We start from the raw sequence: 27,934 nt of genomic DNA, 5'->3' as shown, positions 1-27,934 counted from the left end.
CTGGCGAGAGCTGCCTGCGCCCCCGCGGCCCACCCCTGCCCGGGCCACTCTGCAGCCCTGGGAATGCCAAGGGGAAGATTAACAACTGTGGAGTGGGGCGGGCTGGGGGGGCAGGGACCGGGCTCTGGATTCTTGGAAATGAAATTTCCATATGGAGAAAAGTCACCCAATCCCTTACACACTGCGCCTGGCTGCTTTCCTTTTGTGGAATTCTGGCGGAGGGGAAGGGTCTGGGGAGCTGTGGGAGGGCGCGGAGGCACGGGGGTGCCCGTGGGGAGCCTGGGGGAGCTTCTGGGCCCAGGGAGGGGTCACGCAAGGACATGTTATTGCGCTGGGTTTAGCAGCTGGGAAAACTCTGAGCTTGGACACCAGGGTCCGTGAGCTGGGGTAGGAGCTATAAATAGAACCGGTGTGTGTGTGTGTGTGTGTCACACGTGCTCTCCATAGGCCAGAGCTGACACACTTGTTCCGGGGTGAGCTCCGGTGTGTGCCTCAGAAGGCAGGTTTGTGAGAACCTTGCAGGCCTCCGGGCACGTGGGAGCACACATCCCGTGTGGGGATGAGCGGGGCTCTGCAAGCCGCTGCCCCCCACCCCGACCCCCATGCTGACCCCTGGGAAGGCAGGCCACTTGGGACCCTCAGTTGAACCTTGGCATGTCCTGTTCTGACATGCGGGTCGCCGAGGAGAGGCCGGGCTGCCCCCAGCCCGGAGCCCCCAGCCCAGCACAGGGAGCCAGGGGAGGTCTCCTCTCCGCTGGTCCCCCTTGGAGCAGGGAGGCTCAGCCCACCAGATCCTGCTCCGGACGGACAGACGGACGCAATTCGACCTTGATTTCTTCCAGGGACCCCACTGCCTGGGGGCTCTGCCCTCCTGCCAGCGGCCCCGACCCCCACCCCCCCAGCTGTGCGCAGGCAATGGCAGGCTGGGGAGCGGACCTGGTTCTGCTGGGAGGCACGGGCTGGGGGGCAATGGGGGTGCTTAGGGCTGGAGCTTGGAGTTCAACCTGCCAGGAGAACCCCTGACCGCAGTGCCAGGGCAGTGCCAGGGCTCCTCTGTCTCCTGTCTCCTTCCCTACATCCGCACCACAAAGCCAGGCCTGAGTGTCACCCTGCGCCCTGTGGCCGTGAAGGGCAGCGTGGGAGCTGGGGGCAGGGATGGCAGTGGTAGGAGAGCGCCCAACCCGCTCCAGCTGCCACCACGAGGCTGCGGTGGGGGGAGCGTGGCTGCTTTCCAGCTGCCCCCACTCTGTCCCAGCCTCTGGCTCCCTCAGAAAGAACTCTCTGTTCTCCTTCAGCATTCAAGACCCGGAGAGGGGGACTCGTGGTGGGGGGAGCCCGGGGGGGGGGGGGTCCTTGCTTCCTCTCTTTCTTTCTTCCCCGGGCAGCCCGCTGGCCCCAAATCTCCGCAGGATCCTGGCTGCAGAGCCTGAGATCCTTGCCAGGACGGGAGGGGGAGGGGGCTGTGTGTCCCCAGCTCTGTGCAGGCCTCGGGGAGAACAGGGTGGGGGCTCAGGAGAAGGGGTGTTGCGTGGGGATGCTCACTCCGGCCGCCACCCAAGGTGCCCCCAGCGCACCGGCTGCCAATTGGATTCTAATTTTCACGAACTTTATTTCATGTCTGAATGTATGGAAATTCTCGGGGCTCTGCTCCTCTGCCCCCGGCCACAGCCCCTGGCACCCCCACCCCGACGCCCAGGCCCTGTTCCTGCCCCCGACGCTCTGCAGGGTCCCTTGAAGCTGGTCTGGCCTGATGTCTCACCTCTGGTCCCTCTTCTGCTCTCCATCCAACCCACAGTTCGGTCCCAGCACGGGGAGCGTTGGTGAACCCAAAACACGGGATTCCATCCCACCCAATGAGCCCCCCGCTTAGGTCTCCTGGGGAGGGGGTCAGACAACTTCCCAGGAGCCCTTCCCCTCTCCGCTTGGGCCGCTTCCGTCTCCCCAAGATGCTCAGCCTCCAGGACGCCAAAGACATACTTGATTCATTGGTGCTCCCTATGGAAGCAGGTGGGGACAACGGTGTCCCCCTGTCCCTGAGCCCCCTGCCTGTGCCCAATTTCCCTGCTCAGACGGCTCCCTCTGCGGGCACAGGCCTCGTGATCCCGCCTGACGAGGGCAGCGGCTGCAGCCGCGTTCCCAGGGTTGCTCCTGTCTTCAATGGGGGGAAAGTGCATTATCCACGAGCACAGATTTTTATGGCAGTGAAACCACTTGGGGGGGGAGGGAGCTACAATAGACACACGTCAGGACGCATTTGTCCAAACCCACAGAGTGGCTGGCGCCACGAGCGAGCCCTCCTGTCAGCTCTGGACTCTGGGTGATACCGAGGGGCCAGAGTAGGTTCCCGACGGCCACGAATGCGCCCTCGGGGGGTGGGTAGGAGTGTTGACAGTGGGGCAGGGGGGCAGGGGGCATCTGAGAACTCTCCATACTCTCTGCTCAGCTTTGCTGTGAGCGCACAACTGCCTTTAAAAGACAAGTCTACTTTTAAAGAATGCTCACGATCCTGTAAGAAAAGGACAGATACGTTGGCTGTAGATCCCATCCAAGTGTCCAGGCTTTTTTTTTTTTTTTTTTTTTTTTAAGATTTATTTATTGTACGGGGAGGAGCAGAAAATGGAGAGACAGAGTCTTAAGCAGACCCTATGCCGGGCATGGACCCCAGGCGGGGCTTGACCTCACGACCCTGAGATCACGACCTGAGCCAAAACCTAGAGACAGACACTTAAGCAACTGCACCCCCACCCAGACGCCCCCCCCCCCCCGGGTGTCTGGTCTGTACAAAAAGATGAATTACACCACAGTCCAGCGTGTAGAGAGGCTCGTTCCTGAGAGCCTCACACGGCCTGAGGGCCCAGTGGAGAAGGAGGCAGGGGACAGAGATCCAGACCTTCTATGACAAGGACGCGGGGGCGCCCCCAGGCCCTCCCTGCCCCCTCCTCCCCCAGGGCCCCAGCAGCCCCACCACCCACCCCACGGAAGGGGAAATCTGTTCTCCCCGTGGAGCCTGGGAGCCCGGCACTCGGAGGAGGCCGGACGGAGGCCGTGAAGGGGAAGGGAACACGGGCCCGCTCGAGGCTCCAGGGACATGGTCACCGGGTCTCCCCGGAGGCCCCCAGGATGCCAGGGCCTGAGAGCATTTGAGTTTTAGCTGTGTCCTCAGAGTTGATTTCTTGTATTTTGGACAAATGGGGCCCAGTTTCCTTGTCACCCCATCGCGTCTCGAGGCCTCATACTGTGCAGACCACCCCCTTGCCCAGAGGCGGGCGGGCTGGCCCACGATCAGGACCGGGCCGCGGCTCCCCTCTGTCCCCGCTTCTGGGACTCGCTCAGACCCCCTGGCTGATGGTTTCTCTCAGCCCATCAGCCCTGCCCATTGCACCGCCAGCTCCACCACCAGACCGCCAGCTCCCCAGAGACTCTGCCCCCCCAGGTGCCTCGCCGTCTCCGCTCCTCTCAGCGTCCCTGGCGTCGGGGCAAAGCCCCCCCACAGGCTGCTCTACCTCAAAGCGGCCCCCAACCCTGGCCACTGCCTGCCAGCGTTCTAAATAGTGGAGGATGCTGCTTTTTAAAGTTTTTGTTCCGTTCAGTATTAAGCAGCAGGGTTTTCTGAGCCAATAAAATCCTAGCAGAGCCCAACAATAGGCAGCCCCTGAGCCCCGGGGCCCACGGCCTTCCCTGAACCTCCAACATAGGGCCCGTGGCCCTGCGACTAGTGGGGGAACTGAAGGACTGGGGTCCTTCCTCCACCCACGCCCTTCCCTCCTCCGGGCCTGGCCGCTGCTACCTCTGACCCCACCACCCCCGGCCCAGCGCCTGCACTCCCGCTTCCAGGGGGCATAGAGGCTCGGGTCTCTGGCCTCCCTGAATCTCGGGGCTCTCCCTTCCCCCTGCAGGCCGGCCGTGAGTACTCGCCCGCCGCCACCACTGCGGAGAATGGGGGCGGCAAGAAGAAACAGAAAGAGAAGGAGCTGGATGAGCTGAAGAAGGAGGTGGCCATGGTGAGGCAGGCCGTGGGAAGGGGCCCCCGTAGCCCAGCGCCCCCCGGGTCCCTCGCCTCAGCCCCGGGCCCCTCCGTCCACACACGCCTTCGAGGCTCGGTACCCAGCCCCCCGCCCCAGAGTAACTCAACTGTCCCCCCAGGACGACCACAAGCTGTCCCTGGATGAGCTGGGCCGCAAGTACCAAGTGGACCTGTCCAAGGTGAGTGGAAGGTCACCTTGGGGGAGGGTGCCCACGACCGGAGGACCCACGCAGGCAGGGCCTCTGAGCTGTAATCCCAGCCCTGGGACCCGCAGACTGTGACTAGCTGAGCGCTGAGCAGGACTCGAACCCAGACCCCCTGCTGCATAGGCCACAGCCCCTCCCCTGTGCACCTGGCAGCCAGGCCCCAGGGGCTCCCCAGGTGGGGCTTGTCCTCTGCCCCTGAAGGGACACACGTCTCAGGGAAGGGACACCTGTGAAACGGTGAGGTAACCCCACCGCTCTCAGGGTGACCCGTGCGCCCGCCATGCGCACCGCGGCAGGACAAGTGCTCCAAGTACACTTCCCTGATGCCCACGCGGGGAAGCTGTTGTACGCCTGTTCCTGATGCGGGGTGACTCGAGGAGACCCCCGCGAGCGGCACAGACAGACAGCAAGCCCATCTTTCTGAAACACAAAGCATCCATGATGGTAGTTTGTGCACACACCTCCTCCTGCAGGCCCTCCCTGACTTCCCTTTTGAAAATTCCCTGCCCACCGCCCCGCCCTCAGCCCCGTTCCTTCCCCTTATTTTATTTTTCTTCATGGCCTGGAAGGGATATCTCCTGATCATGTGTCACCTCACCAGGTCGTAAGCCCCCCAAGGCAGGGGTTCTCTGGGTCCCCAGAGCCGACGACGGCACCCCGCATGCAGTAGGCGCTCAAGGCACATTTATTAAATAGATGAGTGCACAGATGGAAGGGTAACTAAGCGGCCTCTGCCCTCCAGGGGCTCGAAGTCCAGCAGCAGGAAAGGACGTGCTGCAGAGCTCGCATGCCCCACGCGGAGCGAGGCTCCGTCAGCGCGCGGGCTACACGGGACCGCCTGGGCCGGTGGGCGGGGGGGGGGAGTGGGGGGGGTAGGGGGGAGGCGGGGGTACAGGCCAGGCTGTCGGGGAGGCCACCCGTTACCAAAGCCGCGTGACACTCGCGGTCGGGAGCGCCGGCCTCTCCTTGAACGCTCGCTGGAAAGGGTGTGAAGGAAGGCCCGGGGCGGGGGGACCTCCGCTGTGTCTGCGGGGAGCCTGTGTCCTGACCTGCAGGGGCCTCAACCCAAGGACCCCGGGGCTGGGGCACAGTCCACGCATCCACGGGCTTCAGGGCCAAATGTCAGCTCCTCCGCGTGGCCTTTCCCGAGGCTCCCCTGCCCCTTCCGAGCGGTGGGGTCTTTCCCTGCGGACATCGTGGCCCTGCCGAGGGGCCGTGGGACGAGTGTGGACACGCGCTCGCTCACACTCCTCTCCCCACTCCCTCAGGGCCTCACCAACCAGCGGGCGCAGGACATCCTGGCTCGGGATGGGCCCAACGCCCTCACCCCGCCCCCCACAACCCCGGAGTGGGTCAAGTTCTGTCGCCAGCTGTTCGGGGGCTTCTCCATCCTGCTGTGGATCGGGGCCATCCTCTGCTTCCTGGCCTACGGCATCCAGGCGGCCATGGAGGATGAGCCATCCAACGACAACGTGAGCCGGGCCCCGGGCTCCGCCGTCCTCCCCGAGGCCCGATACGCTTGGGGGCAGGGAGCGAGAGCGTCCGGTCCCAGCCCCACAGGCCCCTGCCTTCCAGGCAGCCCGTCCCTGTTCCTTCCCGCCTGCGTGGGCTTGGCTGCCTCCCCGGAGCCTCAGCCCCTAGAGAAGTCCTAGTCCCGGCAACGCCCACAGTCCCCCCCTTCTCAGGAGAACGAGTGGGAGGCTGGGGAGAAGGGCTCTCCGCCGCCGTCACTCCCAGCCACAGGCAAAGTCCCCGGGGCCCGGGGTCCGAGTGGCGGCTGCCCTCCCGGGCTGCAGGTGCCTCACAGCTTCCTCCTCCCCAGCTCTACCTGGGCGTGGTGCTGGCAGCCGTGGTCATCGTCACCGGCTGCTTCTCCTACTACCAGGAGGCCAAGAGCTCCAAGATCATGGATTCCTTCAAGAACATGGTGCCTCAGGTAGACCCGCGGGGCTCCGGGCTGGCGCCAGGGTTCGCCGAGGGTCCCAGCTCCTGAGCTCCTCGCGCTCCCAGACCCGGGCTCCCGCTCTCCATGCCCGGACCTCGCTCCATGGCCCAGGGCGCCCGGGGGGCCTGCGGGAGGCCGGGGGGGCGGGGGGGGGGCCATGGGCAGCGGAGAGCATGAGCCTCCTGCCCCCCACCCCCCAGCAAGCCCTCGTGGTGCGGGAAGGAGAGAAGATGCAGATCAACGCGGAGGAGGTGGTGGTAGGAGACCTGGTGGAGGTGAAGGGCGGCGACCGCGTGCCTGCGGACCTGCGCATCATCTCTTCCCACGGCTGCAAGGTGAGGAGGTGGCGGGGGGCCCCGGCGGCCCTAAGAAGCAGGCCGCACACCGCTGGGGGACCCCGGCAAGAGGCTGAAGGTCTAGGAGGCCCTGGCCCCCGCGACGCCCGGCCCAGCTGGTCTCCCACTGTGTACACAGAGTGTCAGGAGGCTGTGCTGGGCACGCGCCATGCCCCGGGCTTGTTTGATTCCCACTCGATCGCAGCCGCGTGGTGGGTGTCGTTAGGTGTGAGATGCCCCTTAGGTGTGCACACCATCTAACCTCTCTCCGCAGAGCAGTGCATCCTGCGGGGCTGCCGCACAGGCCGCAGGTGGTGCCAGGTGCAACCCCAGGCGGTGGCATTTTCTCAGACCCTCGTGTCCGAGGCGCCCCTCATGGGTGTGTGACACAGGGATGCCCGTTACGGTCCCCAGTCTGCAGACGAGTACGTGGAGGTTTTGCTGGTTAAGTAACCAGCCCAAGGTCACATAAGAAGTCGGGGACAGCCAGGATTCCGAACCAGAGCAGGGACAATAGCTAATGCTCTAAATACGTGATGAGCACAAGTGTGATTTTGTCCCTGGGGTCACGGGGTCGAGCGTGGTTGGAGCCACGGGGTCGAGCGTGGTTGGAGCCAGAAGACAGCTGTGCACACCCGTGTCTGCCCGTCCGCTGACCACGCACCTGCTTCCTCCTCAGGTGGACAACTCATCGCTCACGGGAGAGTCGGAGCCCCAGACCCGCTCCCCCGAGTTCACGCATGAGAACCCCCTGGAGACCCGCAATATCTGCTTCTTCTCCACCAACTGTGTGGAAGGTGAGAAGCTGGCCGGTTGGGAGCTCCCCGTCCTCACCAGACTGAGGGGAGAGTCTCCGCCCTGAATCCCCAGGGGGCTGCGAATGTGCTCACTTGTCAGACCTCCAGCCCAGGGTGTGGGGAACCCTGATTCCCCAGTCTGCTCCCAGACCCGGGGCGGGAGGGGGGCCTGAATATTACAGGCTGGGGGACCTGGCTCCGTGGAAGTGACCCCCCCACAACAGGAAGATCTGAGGGCCGTCTACGGCAAGACCGAGCAGATCCCAGTGCTTGCAGGTCGGGCCACGACCTCCGTGCACACGCACACGCAATACACAAAACACAACACAGAGGCACACAGACACACACAGTAGGCAGCACGCACTGTCAGCCTTGACGCCTACGAGTCATGGTTGGACTGAACTTCCATTTCTCCTGGTTCTGGGACCAGCCCCTCACCTGTCTCATTCTTGCTTTGCCCAGTCAGGAGGCTGGGAGGTTCGGGCTGCCCAGGACACCCCATCTCCATACAGGGTCCTGGAGACGAGCCAGGCCCAGCGGGAGCTCCCTGCGCTGCCACCACATAAAGGCAGGAGACTAAGCCCACCCCAAACTCCTGCCCGCTGTGGCTGTGCCTCCTGGAGAGGGGCCGATGGCGAGAGCTGGAGGGGAAGGGGGACTGGCTAGACTTCGCGCAGGGGACGGGGGCTGGAGGAGGCTGCAAGCCCTGCCTCCACGCCCCTCCCTCGCCGATTCTCACCTCTCCTCGGTGTATCATGTCTCTCCCAGCAATTTTTTAAAAAAACGATTCATCTATTTTAGAGAGAGCATGTGTGGGGAGGTGAGGGGGAGAGGGAGAGAATCTCACACAGGCTCCCTGCTCAGCGGGGACTGATGAGCCCCAACGTGGGGCTCGATCCCGGGACCCTGTAAATCGTGCCCTGAGCCGAAATCAGGAGCTAGATGCCCACTCGGGCACCCCTCTCGGAGCTTCTCCCAATCCTTTAGGAAGTTGGGATTACAATGAAAGTCGCAGCACATGAAATCTCTTCAATTTCTAATGTACTGAGGTTCTGAAAGCTGCTCCACATTTCCCACAATTGGTAAAAATGCCTGGTAAGATACGCGCCTTGCCTTCTCTGAAATGGGCTTGGAGGAAGGAGAAATATTAAATAGAAGGGGCACGTGTTGAGCGCCTACTATGCGCCGGGCGCCGGCCAGGTGTGTCACGGCACCCTGCAGCTCCTGATCAGAGCCATCCCGGGCGGGAACCCAAGCAAGAGTGTGGACCGGGTCTGGCCGGCCCCCGCACACCCGCTCTTTCCCTCACGGCTCCCTCCCCGGGAGCCCCGGGGGCGTCTGCCGGCCTGGCTGCCTCTGTGGATTCTCTGGCCCTAGGCGGAGAGAGAAAATCTTCAGACCACACAGAAAACATAACATCATGTACTTTTGGATCCTAACAAGCAGGAGCCAGATTTTACTGAGCTGCTGGAGCAACACTTATTTCACTGCTTGCACCTCCTCCGCTTGAATCTGAGTCTCTCTGCAAGGTCTCTTCTCAGGCCCAAGTGTTAAGGGAAAACGAGATGTGGTTGCCGGAGTCTGGGCCTGGCGGTCTGTGCTGGGGGTGGACGGCGGGGGGGGGGGGGGGGGGGGGGGTGGCCAGCGCGGGAGGCGCGGTCGCCACGGGGTGACCTGCAGGTCCCACCTGAGGCTCGTTTACTCTGCAGCGGTTCTGCTTCTCCAAGGGGTAGGGTGGGACTTCAAGCCCCTGCTCCCTCTGTGTTGCAGGCACGGCCCGGGGCATCGTGATCGCCACAGGTGACCGGACGGTGATGGGCCGCATAGCCACGCTGGCCTCGGGCCTGGAGGTGGGGCGGACGCCCATAGCCATGGAGATCGAGCACTTCATCCAGCTGATCACGGGGGTGGCCGTCTTCCTGGGGGTCTCCTTCTTCGTGCTCTCGCTCATCCTGGGCTACAGCTGGCTGGAGGCTGTCATCTTTCTCATCGGCATCATCGTGGCCAACGTGCCCGAGGGGCTGCTGGCTACAGTCACCGTGAGTGGCTTGGGCTCAGGTGCCGCCAGCGGAGGGAGGGAGGGAGGGTCTTGCTTCCCTTTCCTCGAAGGCGCTAGAGCCTAATGGTATCTGGGCAATTTGTTCCCTTCCAGCCCCTAAAGTCACTCGTCAGATTGTCATCTAAGACATGGCTCAGAGTCTGAGCCTGAAAAATCCCCGGTAGGGCTGCGCCTTGGGGTGCACGGGCTCCCCCAGAGCTCTTCGCCACCCTGTACCCCCCGCCGCGCTGTCCACCGCGCTCTGCAGCTTGTCCCCACCCACCCTGCCGCAAAGCCTCCCTCAGAGGTCACCGATGACTAACTGGCAAACCCAGCGGTGACCCTTCCTCGGGGCCTTCCATGGCTCTGCCCACACACGGCACCGCTGCCCACCCTCCCGGACTTCTCCCCTCCGTCTGTGACATGTCGCCGTCCTGGTTCCCCTCTGTCCTCTGCAGGGTCTCCTCCTCCCCCGACCCCGACCCCGACCCCGACCCCGACCCTGATCCTCGGGCCCCCCACTCCGCTCTCCCCACCCCTGGAGTGAGCTCACCCCACCACCACCACTCGCACACCCCTCGGCCCAGCTCTCTGGGGCCCGCTCTGGGGCTCAGGCCTCGTATCTTCAATTCCCGGCTGGACTTTTTACCTAAATACACACCCATGGTGTCAGTTCAACAGTTCTGAAACGGAACACACCCACACCCCACACGGAGGTCCCACCGGGTGTCTGCAGACCGGGATGAAGGCAGGAGGGCCAGGGCCTGGTCCAGGGCGAGATCGCGGACCCCTCCGGCTCCGGCCTTAGCCCTCCTTACTGTCCTCTGTCCCAGGTGTGTCTGACCCTGACGGCCAAGCGCATGGCGCGCAAGAACTGCCTGGTGAAGAACCTGGAGGCGGTGGAGACTCTGGGCTCCACGTCCACCATCTGCTCCGACAAGACGGGCACCCTCACCCAGAACCGCATGACCGTCGCCCACATGTGGTTCGACAACCAGATCCATGAAGCGGACACCACGGAAGATCAGTCTGGTGAGAGGGCACTCCACGGGGGCGGGGGCGTCCAGGGCACCCACGCGACGCCCACGACGGGGAGGGCGGGAGCAGACAGGGGCTGGGAAGGGGAGCCAGGCTCCCGGATCTCCCTCTCTGCCTCCCTCCCAGGGGCCACGTTCGACAAGCGATCCCCCACGTGGACAGCCCTATCTCGGATCGCCGGTCTCTGCAACCGGGCCGTCTTCAAGGCCGGACAGGAGAACATCTCGGTGTCTAAGGTAGGGAGCCGGGGACGCCTCCGCGGCCCGCCCGCCTTGCTGATGCCCGGCTCCTGTGCTCGCACCCTCTGCCAGCCTCGAGGCTCCGGGACCCCCTCCCTCGGCGCTCCCCACCCCCCACCCCCGCCCGTGTGACACTGAATTCCCCTCTGGCAGCGGGACACAGCGGGTGATGCCTCCGAGTCGGCTCTGCTCAAGTGCATCGAGCTGTCCTGTGGCTCCGTGAGGAAGATGAGGGACCGGAACCCCAAGGTGGCGGAGATTCCTTTCAATTCTACCAACAAGTACCAGGTCCGGTTGGGGTGCCGGGTCAGGAGCGGGGGAGGGGCTGACATGAGCGGGGCGCACAAAGCCTGTGAGCGGTGGGGGCATCTGAGGGCCCTGCCCCTGCGTGTCCCCCAGGAACCCCGGCGGTTTCTGTGTCTGGTGACAATGACCCTGACCTCCAAACTGCCATCCTCACTAAACCCCGTTGCCTCCCAGCTCTGGCCTCAGCCTGCCATCCCTTCAGCTGTGGGGTCGGCCACACCTCTGAAATTTCCCTGGGGCGTCCCTCGGGCTGCTGGCACCCGCTGAGTGCCGACAAGGCAGCCTCAGCCGCCCTGCGGGAGCACCCCAAGACCAGCACGGTGGTGGGGTGCTGGCGAGAGAGCCACCCGGCCCCTCGCACGCGCCTCTCTTAACTGATCTTGGTACCTACTTGTGAGGCAAATGAGTGTCTACGGGCAGGTGGCTCTCGGGTTACAGGGCTGGCACGACAAACGCCCCCTCACACGCCGGCTCTCCCTCCGTCGACACTAGTTGACAGACCAGAGGACGTGTCCCCTTGGCAGGCCCTGGGGCAAGTCCGGCCCCATCCCTAACGGCCTGTCTTCTGTCCAGCTGTCCATCCACGAGCGAGAAGACAGCCCGCAGAGCCACGTGCTGGTGATGAAGGGGGCCCCGGAGCGCATCCTGGACCGCTGCTCCACCATCCTGGTGCAGGGCAAGGAGATCCCGCTGGACAAGGAGATGCAGGACGCCTTCCAGAACGCCTACATGGAGCTGGGCGGGCTGGGCGAGCGCGTGCTGGGTGAGGCGCCGGGCGAGCGTGCTGGGTGAGGGGCTCTGGGCCTCCGCGGCGCCCGGGCCAGGGCCTGGGGGCACCTGGTTGCGCTCACTCTTCCCTCCTGCCCAATTCAGGGTTTTGTCAACTGAATCTGCCCTCCGGGAAGTTTCCTCGGGGCTTCCGATTTGACACGGACGAGCTGAACTTTCCCACCGAGAAGCTCTGCTTCGTGGGGCTCATGTCCATGATCGACCCTCCCCGGGCCGCCGTGCCAGACGCCGTGGGCAAGTGCCGCAGCGCTGGCATCAAGGTACGGGCCCCGCCCTCCCGTCCTCCCTCCCAGACGCCAGGGGCCAAGGGGCGGGCTGCTGCCTTGCGGACACCCAGGTCCTGGGGGCCACCTTCCCGCCAGCTGAGAGGAGAATCTGTGCATCGGCAGGGAAAGCCAGCCCGCCCCGAGCTCTGGCCCCGTCCCTTCGGGACAGCGACCAGGCACATCCCCTCCCCCACTCTTGCTAGTCTGACCCGGAGCCGATCTGGCGCTTGTGTCTCGGGGATCGGGCCGTCCTACCTTCCCGACTAGGCCCACTCTCTCGGCCCCCGGGAGTGGGACGAGCAGGCTCCTGCCGGCGCCCACGTGCTCCCCACGCGCCCATCAGCTGGCTGTGGTCCTCATCCCCCAGGCACACCTCTCCTAGGTCCCTGTGTCCACCTGCAACTGCTGCTCGGTGAGCACCCTCCCTGCCACTTGTGTTCCCCACTCTGCAAGCATTTATCTCGAGCACCTGTGGACCAGGCGCTGCCCAAAGCTGGAGGCCAGCGGAGATGTAAGCCCTTTCCCCCGCGGAGCCAAGGCACCTCCTCAGCACCCCCCCCCATCTCACAACCAGGCACCGTGCCGTGGCCGCTCCTCTTTTTCCAGCATCTCAGCTGACACCAGAGCAGCTCAGGCTGCCCGTCCGCTGAGGGCCAGGGGATAGTGAGACGACGGAGACATGGTGCCTGGCCTCTGGAGCTCACGGGCTCTCAGAGGAACAAATGCCTGTACACTTAATCACGGAACAGCCCGACAGCCAGGGTCGTGGGCACCTGCCACGGCCCAGATGCTCCCATAATACAAACAGCCGCTCGTAGGAGCCAGGCAGTGTTTTCGGCACTCAGCCTGCATGAGCTCATCTGATCTCCACAAGCACCTGATGAGTCAGCACTGGGATTTTCCCTTACAACAGAAAAGGGAAACTGAGGCACCAAGTAGCACGCTCCTCAGTGGTTGGAGCCGGGATGTGAAGCAAGGCAGCCTGCCGTTTGCTATCACCCCGAAACACAGTGTGTAGACGTGTGCGTGTGTGTATAAGGGATTTCTCAACCCCAATCACTCAGTCTCCGAGGTAGGCGTCATCATCCCCATTTAAAAATAAAACCAGCTGAGACTCAGAGTGGGTAAGTCGCTTTCCCAAAATAAAACTGCCGGTAAGGGGTGGATCAGGTATGTGAAGCGTGGCCCAGCGTCTGGCAAGCCGTGCTCGGCACATCGGGCTGCCTGTGGCCATGACCGGAACCTGCACGGGGGCCTGGGGACAGTACCTCCGGGCACTCAGAGCGGGGAGCAGCTAATTCCGCCGCGGAGAACTGGGCAGTGTTTCACAGAGAGCCTGATACTCGATCTGGGCCTCGAAGGCCGCGGTGTTTTGTGAGGCAGGGAGAGGGAGGCTGTCAAGGTCAGGGACAGTGCGTGCCTGACGCCATGAGAAGGCATGCGGGGTGCAGGTGCGTGGGGCGGGAGCACAGGAGACCGGGGCGTGGGCTGGGGCCACGTGGAAGGGCTTTGCTCAGATGCCCGACTCGGGCTTGATCCTGGGGTCCGCAGGGAGCCACAGGTATCCAGCTTGCAGGAGGCCCCCCCAGTGGAAGGGGGTGCATCTGGAGAAGGATCAGAGGCAGGATGCAGGGAGAGAGGCCATTGCCGTGGTTCCAGCAGGGGCGACATCTGAACCAGGGTGGCAAAGGGGTGGAGGCGACGGGTCCCTTTTGAAAAACACTCTGAGAACACGGTGACCAGGCCGGACACGGTCGGTGAGGAAGGTGCAGGGATGAAGGGAGGGAAGAGTGTGGAGGTGGGGGCAGAGGGCAGGCTTGGCAGGGTGGCCAAGCGCACCTCGAGCTCAGTTCTGACCCTCCGTGGGAAGCGTCTAGTAGATGCCCAGGGAGAGACGTCCCCGGGAAAGCTGGCTAAGCTTAGAGGCCAGCACAGAGGGTCAGGGCCAGAGAGCGAGGCTGGTGGGCACCCGAGTGCAGCTCAAGACCCGTAGCAGGCATGGGGACACAGGGATGAGGGTGAAACCAGGGCCACCGGTCGTGGGCCACGTCGAGAGAGAGGAACCAGGGCAGGAGGGGGAGAAAGTCACAGCTCACGTTTGCTGGGCGCCCACCCAGTGTCCCTGACTCCTCACGACGACGACCCGGGAAGCTGGGGTCGTCCCCACCCTGGGCCAGTGGGGAGGGGCCAAGGCCAGTGTGCGTGCGGGCTCAGGCCTGCCGCCCCTTCCCCTCCACCTGGCGGCCACCCTGAGGATGCGGGAAAGAGCTGGAACGAGCAGGGAAGGGACCCGGGAGTAACAGAGTCCGTGCAGACCGCGTGGGGCCGGCTCTCAATGAGGGGGTGGTGGATGCTGCCCGGTGCTCAGAGGGGTCAGGCGGGATGAGGGCTGCAAACCTGCCGTCGGGGGCGCGGGGCCCTGAAGGGGCTGGCTCCTCGGCGTCCGTGGGATCTGCCCACAGACCCGCAGGTGCACACGCTCCTCCATCTGGCTCTGATCCCCCCGCGCCCGTGACAGGCCGCTCCGTAGCCCACCTCGCAGATGCCAGCCACCCTCCCCACCAAACTCCATGCACTCTGCACGGATCAGCTTCTTCTCACGCGGAGAAGGGGTGGTGGAAGGCCGGGGCGGCGGCTGTGCCCTCACCCTGCCCTGCCCGGCTGCACGGCCGCAGCGACCAGAGTGGACGTGAGCCTGGACACAGACAGTCATGGGCCCTTTCTGGGAACATGAGGGCCCTTGGAGCCCTGATAGCCTCGTATCCCAGGACAGCCAGCCTCTGAGGCTCCTCTGCCGAGGGACCCCGGTGAATTCGTTACTCGTCGGGAGGTTTTCCTCCACCCAAACACAGTATCTCTGACCCCCAAGTACAGCCTGTCCCCACCAAACACAGGCGCACGCGCACACACAGTTCCCCCAACATGGCTGGGATCTCTCAGTCTGGCTCTGTCTGACTTACGGGAAGGAGTGGGTTGGGGAGAGGCCCTCAGCACTGCTTTTCTCCTCTCTTTTCTCCTTTTCGCAGGTGATCATGGTGACCGGGGACCACCCCATCACAGCCAAGGCCATCGCCAAAGGGGTGGGCATCATATCCGAAGGCAACGAGACCGTGGAGGACATTGCAGCCAGGCTCAACATTCCCGTCAGCCAGGTCAACCCCAGGTGAGGCCTCCGCAGGCCCCGTCCCCGGTCACCCCGCCCCATCCACAGAACACCTCCCTGGGAGCTTTGCAGGCCGTACCTGTGACACCCCAGCGGCCGGCCTCTCAGCCCCGAGCGTGTCCAGGCTGTGCCACTAGCTCACCGCGTGACCCTAGAGATGCCGTGTTACGGCGGCCTTGAGCCTCCACTCTCTCCTACAAATTTAGAAATTTAGGGCACAAACCACACTGCAGGGTGGCTACGGGGGTGAGGCATGGGTGAGAAAACCGGCACGTTGCCTAGCAACGACTCTGCTGGGCTACGATGTCGCCTCACTTCCTCCGAGAAAGATGGGACAGACAGGCCACAGGGAGAGGGCGACGGGGACCGTGCCCCCGCCTCTGCGGGGACCCTGCGGCCCGGCGGCGAGGACTCACCTCTGCTCCCACCGTCCAGGGAAGCCAAGGCGTGCGTGGTGCATGGCTCGGACCTGAAGGACATGACGTCGGAGCAGCTGGACGAGATCCTCAAGAACCACACGGAGATCGTGTTCGCGCGGACGTCCCCGCAGCAGAAGCTCATCATCGTGGAGGGCTGCCAGAGGCAGGTGAGCGGGCGCCGCACGGGGCCGGGCCTGGACGGGCCTGGACGGGCCTGGACAGGCTTCCTCCTCGCTCTGGCTGTGTCTTCGCCCAGGGGGCCATTCGTGGCGGTGACCGGGGATGGCGTGAACGACTCCCCCGCGCTCAAGAAGGCCGACATCGGCATCGCCATGGGCATCTCGGGCTCCGACGTGTCCAAGCAGGCCGCCGACATGATCCTGCTGGACGACAACTTTGCGTCCATCGTCACGGGCGTGGAGGAGGGTGAGGGGCCTCGTGGGCCGAGCTGGCACCCAGCATGGTGGAGGCCAGCACCCCATTTCCCGGGCCTTTACCCCCACACAGAGCCAACCCGGGATTCCAGGCCCCTGCAGCCCGCTTTGGCTCCCCTCAAGCTCAGAGTCTCCTTCCCTCTCTGGGGAACATGGGCAGCCTCGCTTCAGGGGCTGGGGCTGCGGAGGGGCCCCTGTCCCCCTGATGCCCCCCGAACCTCCCCCAGGCCGCCTCATCTTTGACAACCTCAAGAAATCCATCGCGTACACCCTGACCAGTAACATCCCCGAGATCACCCCCTTCCTGCTGTTCATCATCGCCAACATCCCCCTGCCTCTGGGCACCGTGACCATCCTCTGCATCGACCTGGGCACAGACATGGTGAGGCCAGGGTGGAGCGGCGCCGGGGGTGGAGGTGGGCGGCTCGAGAGGGAGAGGTGCCCCAGGGCCGCTGGCCGGGCTGCCATGGTTGAGGGAACAGAAGCCAAGACCCGCACCATAATAGGGTCTTAGCAAAAAATAAATAAAAAAAAATAATAGGGTCTTAGCAGCACGTGCCGAAGGGCATCGAAGATTCCCCCCCGCTGACCACCCCCTGCACCTGTCGGCTCCCTTCCACCGCCGTCCTCCCCGCACCCGCCCGCACGCAGGTCCCCGCCATCTCCTTGGCCTACGAGGCAGCCGAGAGCGACATCATGAAGCGGCAGCCGAGGAACCCGCAGACCGACAAGCTGGTGAACGAGAGGCTCATCAGCATGGCCTACGGACAGATCGGTGCGGCGGGGCCCTGGGGCCTGGGGGGGCCCGAGGGCAGTCTCTGCCCCTCTGCTGGACGGAGGAGCCACGGGCACATCCCAGGCCAGCGGCCACCCCCCCGAGGGCCCCGGACGTCGTCTGTGGCCCGAGCGGCTGGTCCCCCCCCTTCCTCCTCTGACCGGGCCTGCCCTCTGCCCACCCGCCGCAGGGATGATCCAGGCCCTGGGTGGCTTCTTCACCTACTTCGTCATCCTGGCAGAGAACGGTTTCCTGCCGTCGCGGCTGCTGGGAATCCGCCTAGACTGGGACGACCGGTCCATGAACGACCTGGAGGACAGCTACGGGCAGGAGTGGGTGCGTGGGGCCTCGGCTGTGGACGCCGGGGCTGGGAGGGCAGGCTCGGTGCCTGCGGGAGTGGCCGCTGAGGGTGCCCCCCGCCCAGGGCTCGACCGGGCCCCCAGCACGCCGCCCCCTGCCCCTCGGCCGCCTCTCACGCTGCCCGCCCGCCCCGCAGACCTACGAGCAGAGGAAGGTGGTGGAGTTCACCTGCCACACGGCCTTCTTCGCCAGCATCGTGGTCGTGCAGTGGGCTGACCTCATCATCTGCAAGACCCGCCGCAACTCGGTCTTCCAGCAGGGCATGAAGTGAGCGACCCCGGCCCCCGCTCCCGGCAGAGAGCCGGGCCCCCACCCCCCACAGGCCCCCTCGCCCCGTGGCCACATCCGGGGGCAGAGCATCACATTGCACCTGCCCGGATACTCGCACGGCCACAGCCCAGCCTGAAATGGGTGGCTGAGGAGGAAGCGGTCCGAGCACCATTTCTGACCAGTTTTCACTTTGCTCCTAATCCGGTGCTTTAAGGTTCCCTGCCCTCTCCCTTCCTCTTCATCTTCCCACACGTCTTCCCTCCTCCATCCTCCCTCCTGCATCCCGCGTCCACCCCCACGCGTCCCCCCCTGCCCAGCCCTAAGTGCGGGTGCCCCACGCTCCCCCGGATACAGGGAGCTCAGGCTCATAGCGCCCGCCCCGCGGAATGTGTCACCCTCCTGGGGGCTGGGAGCTGCCCGGGGACAGGCTCGGTGCATCCTTAGCGCGTCAGTCACCAGGTGCCAGTCGGCGTGCTGTCGTTCAAACACGTCGTTTACCCTCACAATAGCTCAGCGAGGTAGGTGCTGATTTCATTTTCTGGACCAGAGACCCCAAGAAGCTTACATGACGTGCCCGAGGTCACCCAGGTCGGCCTCTAGGGCCCACGCTCTTGGCGACGGCACCGGGCGGGCGCCTGTCGGGGTCTGGCCCCTGTTGGTGCTCAGCTATCACTCGGTGACCGCGGCGTGGACAGTGGTTAGCGCTGGAGGAATCAGGGTCCTTCCTCGAGCACAAGCACCCCCCAGGGCACTTTTGACACAATTTCTCAGTGTGGGGAACGAAGCAAGATGCCAAAACCCCTGGTGAAGTTAATAGCACGTAAGAGAGGAAAGTGGAGAGTCCCAGAGAGGCTCCCAGGACAGTGCTCTACGCTGCGTTTGGGTCCTGGCGTCGTGCGCGTACATCTCCAGCATTCACCTTCCGGGGAGCGACGGCTTCCTCTTGGCTGGGTGCCTTCCTCACATCTCTCCGCTTTATTGAACATGTCACTTAGCAAGTATGTGCCTGGAGCCGTCGCCAGGCCGTAGGCCGCATGGGGCGGCCCCCCTCTGGGGCGGAAGCTCGTGGGGAGCACAGCATCCCCCGCACAGAGGTCGTCGGCCCACACGCTGGAAACACTTACCTGCTGGGTGACTGCGTGTGCGACAGGCGATAATCAGAGCTGAGGTCAGCAGGCAGGAAAAGTAAAGAGAACCTGCGAAGGAGCCGTCCAGCCGTCTAGCCCGGGAAGAGGGTGTTTGCACGCAGAGGGCGGCGGGGGTGTCTCTAACCATCCGGACATTGCTCGGGGCCTCTGTCCCTCCCGTCTCCGGGGTCCCCCTGCATCTCCTGCCCCCGCACCCCTCCTTCCAGCACCGCCTACCTCCTTTCTTTGCCTCTCCAGGAACAAGATTCTGATTTTCGGGCTGCTGGAGGAGACGGCGCTGGCGGCCTTCCTGTCCTACTGCCCGGGCATGGGCGTGGCCCTGCGCATGTACCCGCTCAAGTGAGTGTGTCCCCGGCACGGCCCCCCGGACCCGGGCTCCGGTGTTCACAGCCTCCTTGGCGTGACCGCCCGGGACGCCCCTGACACGCTCTCCTTTCTGTTTGGTGCAGGGTCACTTGGTGGTTCTGTGCCTTCCCCTATAGCCTCCTCATCTTCATCTACGATGAGGTCCGGAAGCTCATCCTGCGGCGCTATCCCGGCGGTGAGCACCCCTGCCCGCCGCCTGCCAGGGCGACCCGCTGCTGCCCACCCCCCAGGACGCCGAGCACCCAACCGCTCCTACCGCATATCCTCGCACCTTCTTCCCCTGCAGCCCCCAGATCCCGGGGCCCCAGGTCCTCGGAGCCCTGACCCTGCCTCCTCCTCACAGGCCCGGGTTCCCTCCCACCAAACAGACAGGTGATCCTCAGGTTCCGCCAGCCCCCTGGATTGCAGGGCACAGAATTAGGAGGGCCCAGGGCACCCCCTTTCCCCCTCCACAATCTACAGAAACCAACAGGTGCAGAGCGGAATTTATCTGCTTGGGGTCGTAAGGCAAAGAACAGCAGGGCCAGCGCTGGAACCCAGGCCTCCCAGTTCCAGAGCAACAATCAAGTTTGTTTTTTTTTCTTCCAACAAGCATTTTTGGCCACTTCCTGGAAGTTGAGAACGGATGGCCTCTGAGCCAAATACGCCCGTGGATATTGTTTGGTTTGGTCCGCCCTTTATTGTGTGGCTGTGTTTTTCAATTGGCCCCATGACTAAAATTAGGGGCTTTCACATAAAATCCATATTTCTGACTTCCGGAGAATCGTGAGCTGTCAACCCCACGGCCACGTCTCTGCACAGCCACCGGGGGGTCGCCCCTTTACAGTCACCTGTTACTGCGCAGCCCACTCTGTGCCCGCGCTGCTCTGTGCTAATAGGACTCTCTCCCTTCCCCTAACCCGGGGCCTCCACTCCCTGACGTCCGCCCTCCCTTGCACCCTGATTTCGCCCTCCCTGGGATCCCGGGGCTCCTGCCCCAGGCCTGTGCTGCGCATGGCCGTGAGCCCCCAGCCCAGGGAGATGGATCTCTGCTCCCCCCCCCCCGCCCCCGTGAACTCACGCGGTGCCCCCATCTCTCCCACAGGCTGGGTGGAGAAGGAGACCTACTACTGAGCCTTCAGAAGAAGGACCAGGCTCAGGCCGGGGCGCCTGGAGGCGGTGCAGGGAATGGTGATGCGCAGAAGACTGGGGGTGCTGGGGGAGGGTCCGGGGAGGGACAATGAGCCGCTCAGCAGGCTAAGCTGGGGGCAGCGGGCACGTAAGCTCGGGGCGATTGCCTTGTAGACCTAACTATGAACGATCGGCTTAGACACCACACGTTAGGGTCCTTCCCAGATCCTGCTCCACTGCTCCACCCTGTTGTCCACTTTTCCGAGGAATTGAGGGTTTCCCCACCCCCCCGCTGTCGACTGCCCCCGCAAACCCGCCTCCTGCTAGAACGCATCAACACCCCTCCCTTCCCGGCCAGGGACCTGTCTAAACTGGGAAGAGGGGACTGTCTCAGATCACCAATGCCCCTCCGCCTCTCCGCCTCACCCCACCATCCAGTCCACCCCTCGTTTGCTTCCTGCCAACTGCCGCCCGTGCCCCTTGGGATCAGACACAGTTCCTCCTAAGGAGTGCCAGGCCGGAAAGGGAAGCTGATTGTAGAAGCCAGTCCTCCGCAGGCAGGCGAGGCTGGTTAGGAGCCTCCAGAGGAGGGCGGGCAGGGGCGTGGGAGGCCGAGGAGGGACGTGGCAAAGGGAGCGGGGAAGAGAGTGCCAGGACAGGACAGCTGATGTGCGGTGTCTCCGCCCCGTGTCCTGCCCTTTTAGAGCTTCCTGCCAGAAGACCCAATTCAAATGTCATCAGAGTAGTGGCAAAGGCAGCCAGAGAACCCAGGAGCCCCCCTGGGATCCCGCACCCCTGCCCTGTGCAGTCCCCACCCACCCGGGTTCGTGCCTTCTGGGTCCTGAGGCCCAGGTGTCTCAGATGCTCCAGCAGCGTTGTCCTCACTCACTCACACCTCCAGGCTGCTAGGTCCTTAGAGGCTCCGTGTTGGGCCCAGAGGGACACCTGCCCCTGCCACCCCCTTCCCTGCTGTGTCCATCCCCACGAAGCTGCCTCGTTCCCTGAAGTCCCCGGCCACCAGCTGCAATCGGGGTGGAGGACGTTCCCAGGACCTTCCCGCGGCCCAGGGACATGCAGAACCAGCTTAGGTCACCAGCCTGCTCAGAACCTCCTGACAAGAAGAGATCAGGCGCTGGGAGGGCTGTTCCTCCCAGGTGAACGCCCCCCCCCCCCTTTGTGGGAGCACTAACCCCGCTTCCCAGGGCGGGGAGTTGGTTTCAGGTTCCTGGGAGACACTGCGTTGCCCTCCCCTTACCCCCATCCAACAGCTCCGCTCTGCAGGCAGCTCTGCCCCTCCTCTAGGCCCAGCCCAGAAGCCCTGGGAAGCCCAGGAGAGACACCCAGTTGAGGGGCCAAAGGGAAGACCCAAGGCAGAGGGAGGGAGGCCCGTGGACGACCCCCGGGGGGCTCCCCCTTCGCTACACTGGAATTTTACCTTATCAGAAATACCTTGAAATAAGTGAGTCGTCGCTCCAGCTCGGAAAACGAAATGGGAAACCACATGAATTTGGGCCTGAGAAGTTTGAGATCTGTTGACTATGGACAAAGTTTACCTTTGCACCGTCAGTTAAAAAAAGAAAAGGCATTTGTTTAGCAAATTAAAAGCATAAACCACATTGCTAGGGATGGCATATCTAGTCCACCTAAAAGTATACTTTGGAGGCACTTTAGGAATATCTACATAGAAGTAGCGTGTGCATGGCCTAATCATCAATTCTCCTGTGTTTGTTCAAGAAACACTCGCAAGACCTTCACTCAGTGACATTTTGTAAGACATTAGTTCGAGGTACTACGTATGTACTTGAAAATAATAAAGTCGCATTTATGACAAAGAAATCCCGTCGGTCATTCAGGCGTCCAGACTGAACCCTGGCCTCCCTCCCAGCCCGGGGTATTGAAAGGTGCGCGGGGGAAGCGGCGAGGGAGGGGACGATCCGGGGGCAGGTGACGTCAGTGGAGAGAGCCGGGGTGGAAGACGTAGGCTGCAAAGTGACCTGGAGGAAAATGTCATAGTAGAGGCCGCCTTTCGCGGGGTGGAAGCTGCCCTGGGAGCCGCAAAGCCTTGTCCAGAGCAGGGAAGGACGCATGAGTCGCCCGGGACCCAAATTTTCAAGGCCACTTCTGCTTGTCCTGTTCCAGACCCACATCAGGCCGCTCTCCCTCTGAGGGTGGAGGAAGGAGACGGCGGGCTGAGCCACCCTCCCCCCACCCGAGGTCAACACCAGCTCACAGTCTACACTGCAGGCAGAGCCCGTTCTAGGTGCCGGTTGGCGCGGAGGGAAAAGTAGTTGCAGTCCTTGAATTTCACCCAAGGTGCCCACCCCGGAAGCACCATGGCAGGCGGGAGGGACCCCGTGGGGGCAGATGCGGGGGCGGCGGGGTGCTGTGCATTCCCCACGGGGCCCTGGGAATGGGAGAGGGGATGATGCCAACCAATAAACCCCTGAGCCAGGATTGGGGAAGGGCAGTCGGCAGTCTGAGCCTGGCCCCTTTGCTTCCCTCCGATGGCCTGGTAAACCCAGCGCAGCTCACTGGTGCCCTGGCCACTTGGGACCCTTGTCCACTTGGGACCCTCGTCCCTATGACCTTGTTTAATCCTACCTTGGGGCCTTTCTTCTCCGCAGTCCGCAGTCTGGCAGCCAGGATCCTGCCTCGTCCCAAACTCCCGGGCCACCCGCTGGCTCCTCCCACAGTCCCTCCTGGGAGAGGCCCCCATCGGCCACCCCAATAAGCTGACACTTCCAGCAGCTCGTCCCCTATCCTCTCCGTTTTTATTCGTGAATGCTTACTGCCTCAAATTCAGAGAGGAAAACATAGAAACATAGATACAATTCATTTCTTTAGACTTTTTTTTTTAATTCAATTTGCCAACATACAGCATTACATCCCGTGCTCATCCCTTCAAGGGCCCTCCTCCTCAGTGCCCGTCACCCAGATACAATTCAAATATACGCAGAGTTGTTGGTTTGTTTGCCTGACTCCATCTGCAAGGTCAGTTCCAGGCACACAGAGATTGTTTTTCTTTCGTTCACCACCTTTGTCTTTAGTACCTGAAACAATGCCTGATGCAGACTGGACGATGAGTCAGGGTGGGCAGGATGGCTGAAAGAATCCATCCAGGAAGATGGATGCTACTATTATCTTTAATTTACAGGGGAGAAAATTTCAGCCTGGAAGGGTTTTTGTTGTGGTGGTTTGTTGTTTTTTTTTTTAAGTTGGCTCCAGGCCCAGCACGGAGCCCAGCGCAGGGCTTGAACTCACAACCCCAAGATCAAGACCTGAGCTGAGATCAAGACCCAGACACTCGACTGACTGAGCCACCCAGGCGCCCCCAGCTTGGAAGGGTTAAAATATGTTGTCGACGTTTCCAGGATGGTGCGCCTCAGAATCAGGATCTGACTCTCCATCCGCCAGCCTGCAGGCCCGGGCGGAGCCTGGTCAGCCCAGTGGTCCAGTGAACTGGGGAGGCCTCTGAGGGAGCCAGGGCTCCGTGGGAAATGAATGTTCTGCGGGAGGGGCTGGGCAGACCCAAGCAATTAGAGCCAGACAACCGGAGGACTGGTCTTAAAAATACTGCAGGGGGGTGAGAAAAAGGATACAGAGATTCAACCCTCTGCTAGAGGATTCAGCCCAAGGCAGAGGTGGTGCTAGAGGTTAAGGCCAACCTCTGATCCAGGCAGAAATGCTCTCTACGGCCTTTCCTTTTTATCTACAGAATAGGAAGCATGATGACTCACCAGAGACAGATGACAAGCTAAATATTCACAATGCTAAGAATGCAGCAAAAAATAGGAAAAAATGAGTAGATCACTATCAAAGGAAGACATCTGATACAAAGTGAAATCAGAGCCGGAGACAAACCATGAGAGATTCTTAACTCCAGGAAACAAACTGAGGGTCACTGGAGGGGTGGGGGGTGGGGAGATGGGGTCACCGGGTGACAGGCATGGAGGAGGGCACGTGATGGGATGAGCACTGGGTGTTACAGGCAACTAATGAATCACTAAACTCTACTCTGAAACTAATAATACGCTATCTGGTAGCATATAAATACTGGTAATTAATTGATTTTTTTAAAATGAGTCTTTCAAAAACATCCTCAGCTCCAGTGAATTCCGTGGATAAATTTTTCCCCTAAGTTGCTTAAAGACATCCTTATATTATTTCAACTGTGCTAGGGTATAGAAAAAAAATTGTGGGGCTCCTGGGCGGCTCAGCAGTTGAGCATCTGCCTTCGGCTCATGGCATAACCCCAGGGCCCTGGGATCGAGTCCTGCATCGGGCTCCTGCATGGAACCTGTTTCTCCCTCTGCCTGTGTCTCTGCCTCTCTCTCTCTCTCTCTGTGTGTGTGTGTGTGTGTGTCTCTCATGAATAAATAAATAAAATCTTTATAAAAAAGGAAAAAGAAAAGAAACTGTATCACCCAGCCTATTTTATAAGACAAATACAGTTTTTATAGAATTTAATGAAACGTATCTATAATGACGACCAACAAATCGCAGAATATAAGTACAGTGTATTATATGGAAAACCAACCACCAACATCCACTAGGAAAAATGATTAAATAGTCATTTCACAAAAATGTTGAGAAAGTGATCAGTAAAATTCAACGTCTATTGTGGATTAAAATCCAGCATCTAGGGGGCGCCTGGGTGGCTCAGTCCCTTAAGCGGCTGCCTTTGGCTCAGGTCAAGATGGTGGGGGGTGGGGGGTCCTGGGATCCAGCCCGGCTTCCGGCTCCCTGTGGAGCCCGCTTCTCCCTCTCCCTCTGCCTGCTGCTACCGCTGCTCGTGCTCTCTCTGTGTCAAATAAATACATAAACCTAAAAAAGAAAAGAAGGAAAAAGCATCGAGGAAGAGCGATCGTGCTCAGAGAAGAGGAGGGGGATGCAGTAAGTCTGGAGAACTATCATAGCAACTACAACAAAAGCTCTAGCAACATTTGAAATCCCGAATTAGGAGTTTATATTTAAATAGTCTAAATAGAGAGACAAACCAGAAGAAATAAAAACTTTTGTGCATGTGTGTGTGTGGTAAAGGAGATGCTGTTAAATAAGTCAAAGATCCGCGGTAGTCCTCCCAAACGAAGTAACAGCAGCAACAACAAACACCTGGAAGCAATGAGTTCAAAGTCACGGGGCAGGAGATATCGGTTCTTTCAAAATCACACAGAGCCCTAAAATTAGTGAGATAGAAGATACGGTACAAACAGCCTCCATTTACGACAGAGCCAAAGTCAATTACAGTCAAGATTCCGCGTGCGTGACATATGGCACTTACTAAAGAAACTTTAAAAGCACAACCAAGGAGAGTAATAAAGACAAACAGGAATTGGGGGATTGCGAGTCCCGGCTGCTGTCTGGGAGACAGAATGTAGGAAAGAGAAACAGAAGTTGCTCTGAAGACTCGATCCAATATCAGAATCTTCACGGTGTTTTCATAAAACACGACCTCACTGCAAGCGGGCTCAGGCAAGACTATCAGAGCTTCTTCTAGGTGATTATGAGAGCCATGGGAGGCAGCCGTTGGGCTAGCATGTTGGCTCTGGCAGATTTTAAACCGTAGCGGACCAAAGGGACAATCAGCAAAACCTTGAACATTGAGATAAAACCTGAAAGTTCATCATTCATCCAACATATTTTTAGGAACCATTTGTGGACCAGCCGCTCTGTGCTATTCTGGGAACTGGGTATACAGCCGTGAATAAGCCGGGAGAGGTCCCCACGGTCACGGTCATGGTCACGGAGAAACAGACTGGTAGCAAGTCGACCGGCAGATAAGTGGGCGGGATGATTTCAGAGGGTGCAGAGCACAGCGAAGGCCACGGGATGGATTGAGGGCTGTTAGGTGTGGGGAGGTGGGGGGGGGGGTGGGGGTGGAGGTGGTGAGGGGTGCAGACGGGGGAGGGGTGGGGATGGGAGGTTAAGGGTGAGGGGAGGGGTGAGGGTGCCGGGCAGGGGAGGGCGGCTGTATTGGCTTCGACAATCAGAAGGCCTCTCTGAAGAAGTAGACCTTTGAGCTAAGATCTGCAGAGCAGAATAAGGTTTCCAAAAATAATTTCATTGATTCTAGTTGTTTTGGGGGCGAGGGGGACCTCCCATGTGCAAAGCTGGGCCGAGGGCTGCGCTCATGTAGATGATGCACAGGTGAGCCTGGTGACGGTAACTTTCATTTGATCCTTGCTCTTTAGGACTTTACGTACGATCTGCATGACCCACAAAGACCGGGGCGGGGAGGTAGGGGCACGGAGAAGGTTTGTGACCCGTATGACAAGCGGCCCTAACAAATCCCTAAGAATAAGAGGGCAGTGGGAAACTGGGAAAAGTATAAGGAACGATCCACAAAAAGGAAAATGAAATCCAGAAAGCCCATAAGGGAAAAACATGCTCACCTAGACAACTGAGAAATGCAAACGAAAGCTCTAGGGTACCGCATTGCACCAGTTACAGTGACAGAAACAAGAGCAAAGTCATCCGGCACGATGACACGCTCGCCCTGGTTGCCGGGACAGAGCTCGGAAGAGCCCTTTCCAAGAGCGATCCAGAGAACCTCCTAAAAATCTAGACGAGAGGAGCCTGTGATCCAGCCGCAGAAGTCAGCTTCCCAGGAAACGAAGCAAAGGACCGAACGGGAACCACGTAGGACGCGGCCACTGCCGCAATGTCTCCAATGAGTAAAAGGCAAAGGGAATCATCCGGTAGATCCATCGGTTGGGGGAGAGGCCGAGTAGAGCAGGGTCAGGGAAAAATCTGGAACCATCGCAGCCCTGGCCTCTGGCACGGGTCGACGGCCAAAAGGGGGCTGGACTATTCCTTACCCGCCAAGCCTCTATCTCCTTCGAGACTGTGTGAGCAGAAGAGAGACTGGAAGGATGTGCACACATCGCCCCAGCAGTAACACCACCAGCGGCGAATCTGGTTTGGAGGGAGTCCAAGTGGGACTCATCGTTTTTATTTTGTCCATTTTTATTTTATTATTTATTTTATTTTTTCATGAGAGAGAGAGAGAGAGAGAGGCAGAGACACAGGCAGAGGGAGAAGCAGGCTCCATGCAGGGACCCCGACGTGGGACTCGATCCCGGGTCCCCAGGATCACGCCCTGGGCCAAAGCCGGCACTAAACCGCTGAGCCACCCGGGCTGCCCTTTTTTGTCCATTTTTAAAAGAGAAGAAAAACCCAGGCCAGTCTAGTGGAGAAACAGCTCATCACTGTCCCAGCAGGGAGGGAAAAAAATCTCTACTTCTGAACAGTTGAAGGAGCACTGCGTCAGCAACCAAGGCGAGGTTTTCTGATGTAGTCATATTTTTTGGCTCGTATTTGTAAAAAGCGTGCCAGACTAGACTGCAGTGAAACAGATACCAGACAACAGCCGGGGAGGATGTCTGTGGCGTGCGTAACGGAGAAAAATCTACAAATGACAGAAATATACAGCTGCTTCGGAGATGCTTTCTGGAAAGGAGGTATTTACACATAAAACACAAATACAATTAACATTATCAAAGCACTTTCCGAGCTGTCAAAGAAGGAGAACAGGAGAGAAAAATATGTTGTCTTAAAAGGAGGAAATGCAGCGCCGTCACGCGGAAAAGCCGGGTTTTATTCTAAGGGGAGCTACACATGAAGCCACGAATAAAAGTAATAATAGTTGATTCAGGCTATTTCCTGAGCACGTACTACATGCGCCAGACATTGTGCTTTACGCAGAGCAGCTCCACTTAAATCCGCACTCTTGCCGCCTTAGGTAGGCGGTACCCCCCTCGCAGACGGGGCAGGAGAGGCGCAGAGAGGTTCCGTCGCTCGCCCAGGGCCACACAGCTGGTAAGCCCAGGAGCCAGGATGCGATCCTAGGACTGAGTCTCAGCCCAAGGTCCGACCGATTCTGCTCCGACCTCCTGAAACTAAAAGG

The 27,934-nt window shown here is 60.9% G+C and overlaps 1 protein-coding gene and 1 long non-coding RNA gene across 5 annotated transcripts in view; one reads left to right on the top strand and one right to left on the bottom strand.

Moving 5' to 3' along the window:
* Positions 1 to 27,934, top strand: part of ATP1A4 (ATPase Na+/K+ transporting subunit alpha 4) — a 57,587-nt gene that overhangs the window by 725 nt on the left and 28,928 nt on the right. Inside the window, exons 2-23 of one of the 4 annotated variants that reach the window (XM_038586369.1) lie at positions 3,897 to 4,001; positions 4,144 to 4,203; positions 5,499 to 5,702; positions 6,053 to 6,166; positions 6,376 to 6,510; positions 7,190 to 7,307; positions 9,078 to 9,346; positions 10,179 to 10,377; positions 10,510 to 10,619; positions 10,776 to 10,910; positions 11,502 to 11,691; positions 11,802 to 11,977; positions 15,010 to 15,146; positions 15,582 to 15,740; positions 15,822 to 15,991; positions 16,227 to 16,381; positions 16,651 to 16,774; positions 16,965 to 17,110; positions 17,271 to 17,401; positions 18,790 to 18,891; positions 19,002 to 19,093; positions 20,003 to 20,160. In XM_038586369.1, coding sequence (XP_038442297.1) covers positions 3,897 to 4,001; positions 4,144 to 4,203; positions 5,499 to 5,702; positions 6,053 to 6,166; positions 6,376 to 6,510; positions 7,190 to 7,307; positions 9,078 to 9,346; positions 10,179 to 10,377; positions 10,510 to 10,619; positions 10,776 to 10,910; positions 11,502 to 11,691; positions 11,802 to 11,977; positions 15,010 to 15,146; positions 15,582 to 15,740; positions 15,822 to 15,991; positions 16,227 to 16,381; positions 16,651 to 16,774; positions 16,965 to 17,110; positions 17,271 to 17,401; positions 18,790 to 18,891; positions 19,002 to 19,093; positions 20,003 to 20,031 — 3,060 coding nt within the window. In that variant the 3' untranslated portion in view covers positions 20,032 to 20,160. Of the gene's footprint in view, positions 1 to 3,896; positions 4,002 to 4,143; positions 4,204 to 5,498; positions 5,703 to 6,052; positions 6,167 to 6,375; positions 6,511 to 7,189; positions 7,308 to 9,077; positions 9,347 to 10,178; positions 10,378 to 10,509; positions 10,620 to 10,775; positions 10,911 to 11,501; positions 11,692 to 11,801; positions 11,978 to 15,009; positions 15,147 to 15,581; positions 15,741 to 15,821; positions 15,992 to 16,226; positions 16,382 to 16,650; positions 16,775 to 16,964; positions 17,111 to 17,270; positions 17,402 to 18,789; positions 18,892 to 19,001; positions 19,094 to 20,002; positions 20,161 to 27,934 lie in introns of those variants that run through there. The other 3 variants (XM_038586368.1, XM_038586361.1, XM_038586360.1) reach the window with 3 other exon arrangements.
* On the bottom strand, positions 21,830 to 22,795 carry LOC106558361. The gene is made up of 2 exons (XR_005385825.1): positions 22,630 to 22,795; positions 21,830 to 22,190 (listed from the first exon to the last, which is right to left on the bottom strand). It is a non-coding gene; the product is annotated as an uncharacterized LOC106558361 (long non-coding RNA).

Source organism: Canis lupus, chromosome 38 (genome assembly GCF_011100685.1).
Source record: "Canis lupus familiaris isolate Mischka breed German Shepherd chromosome 38, alternate assembly UU_Cfam_GSD_1.0, whole genome shotgun sequence".
NCBI lineage: Eukaryota > Metazoa > Chordata > Mammalia > Carnivora > Canidae > Canis > Canis lupus.
This window is presented reverse-complemented; position numbering and strand designations above follow the sequence as displayed.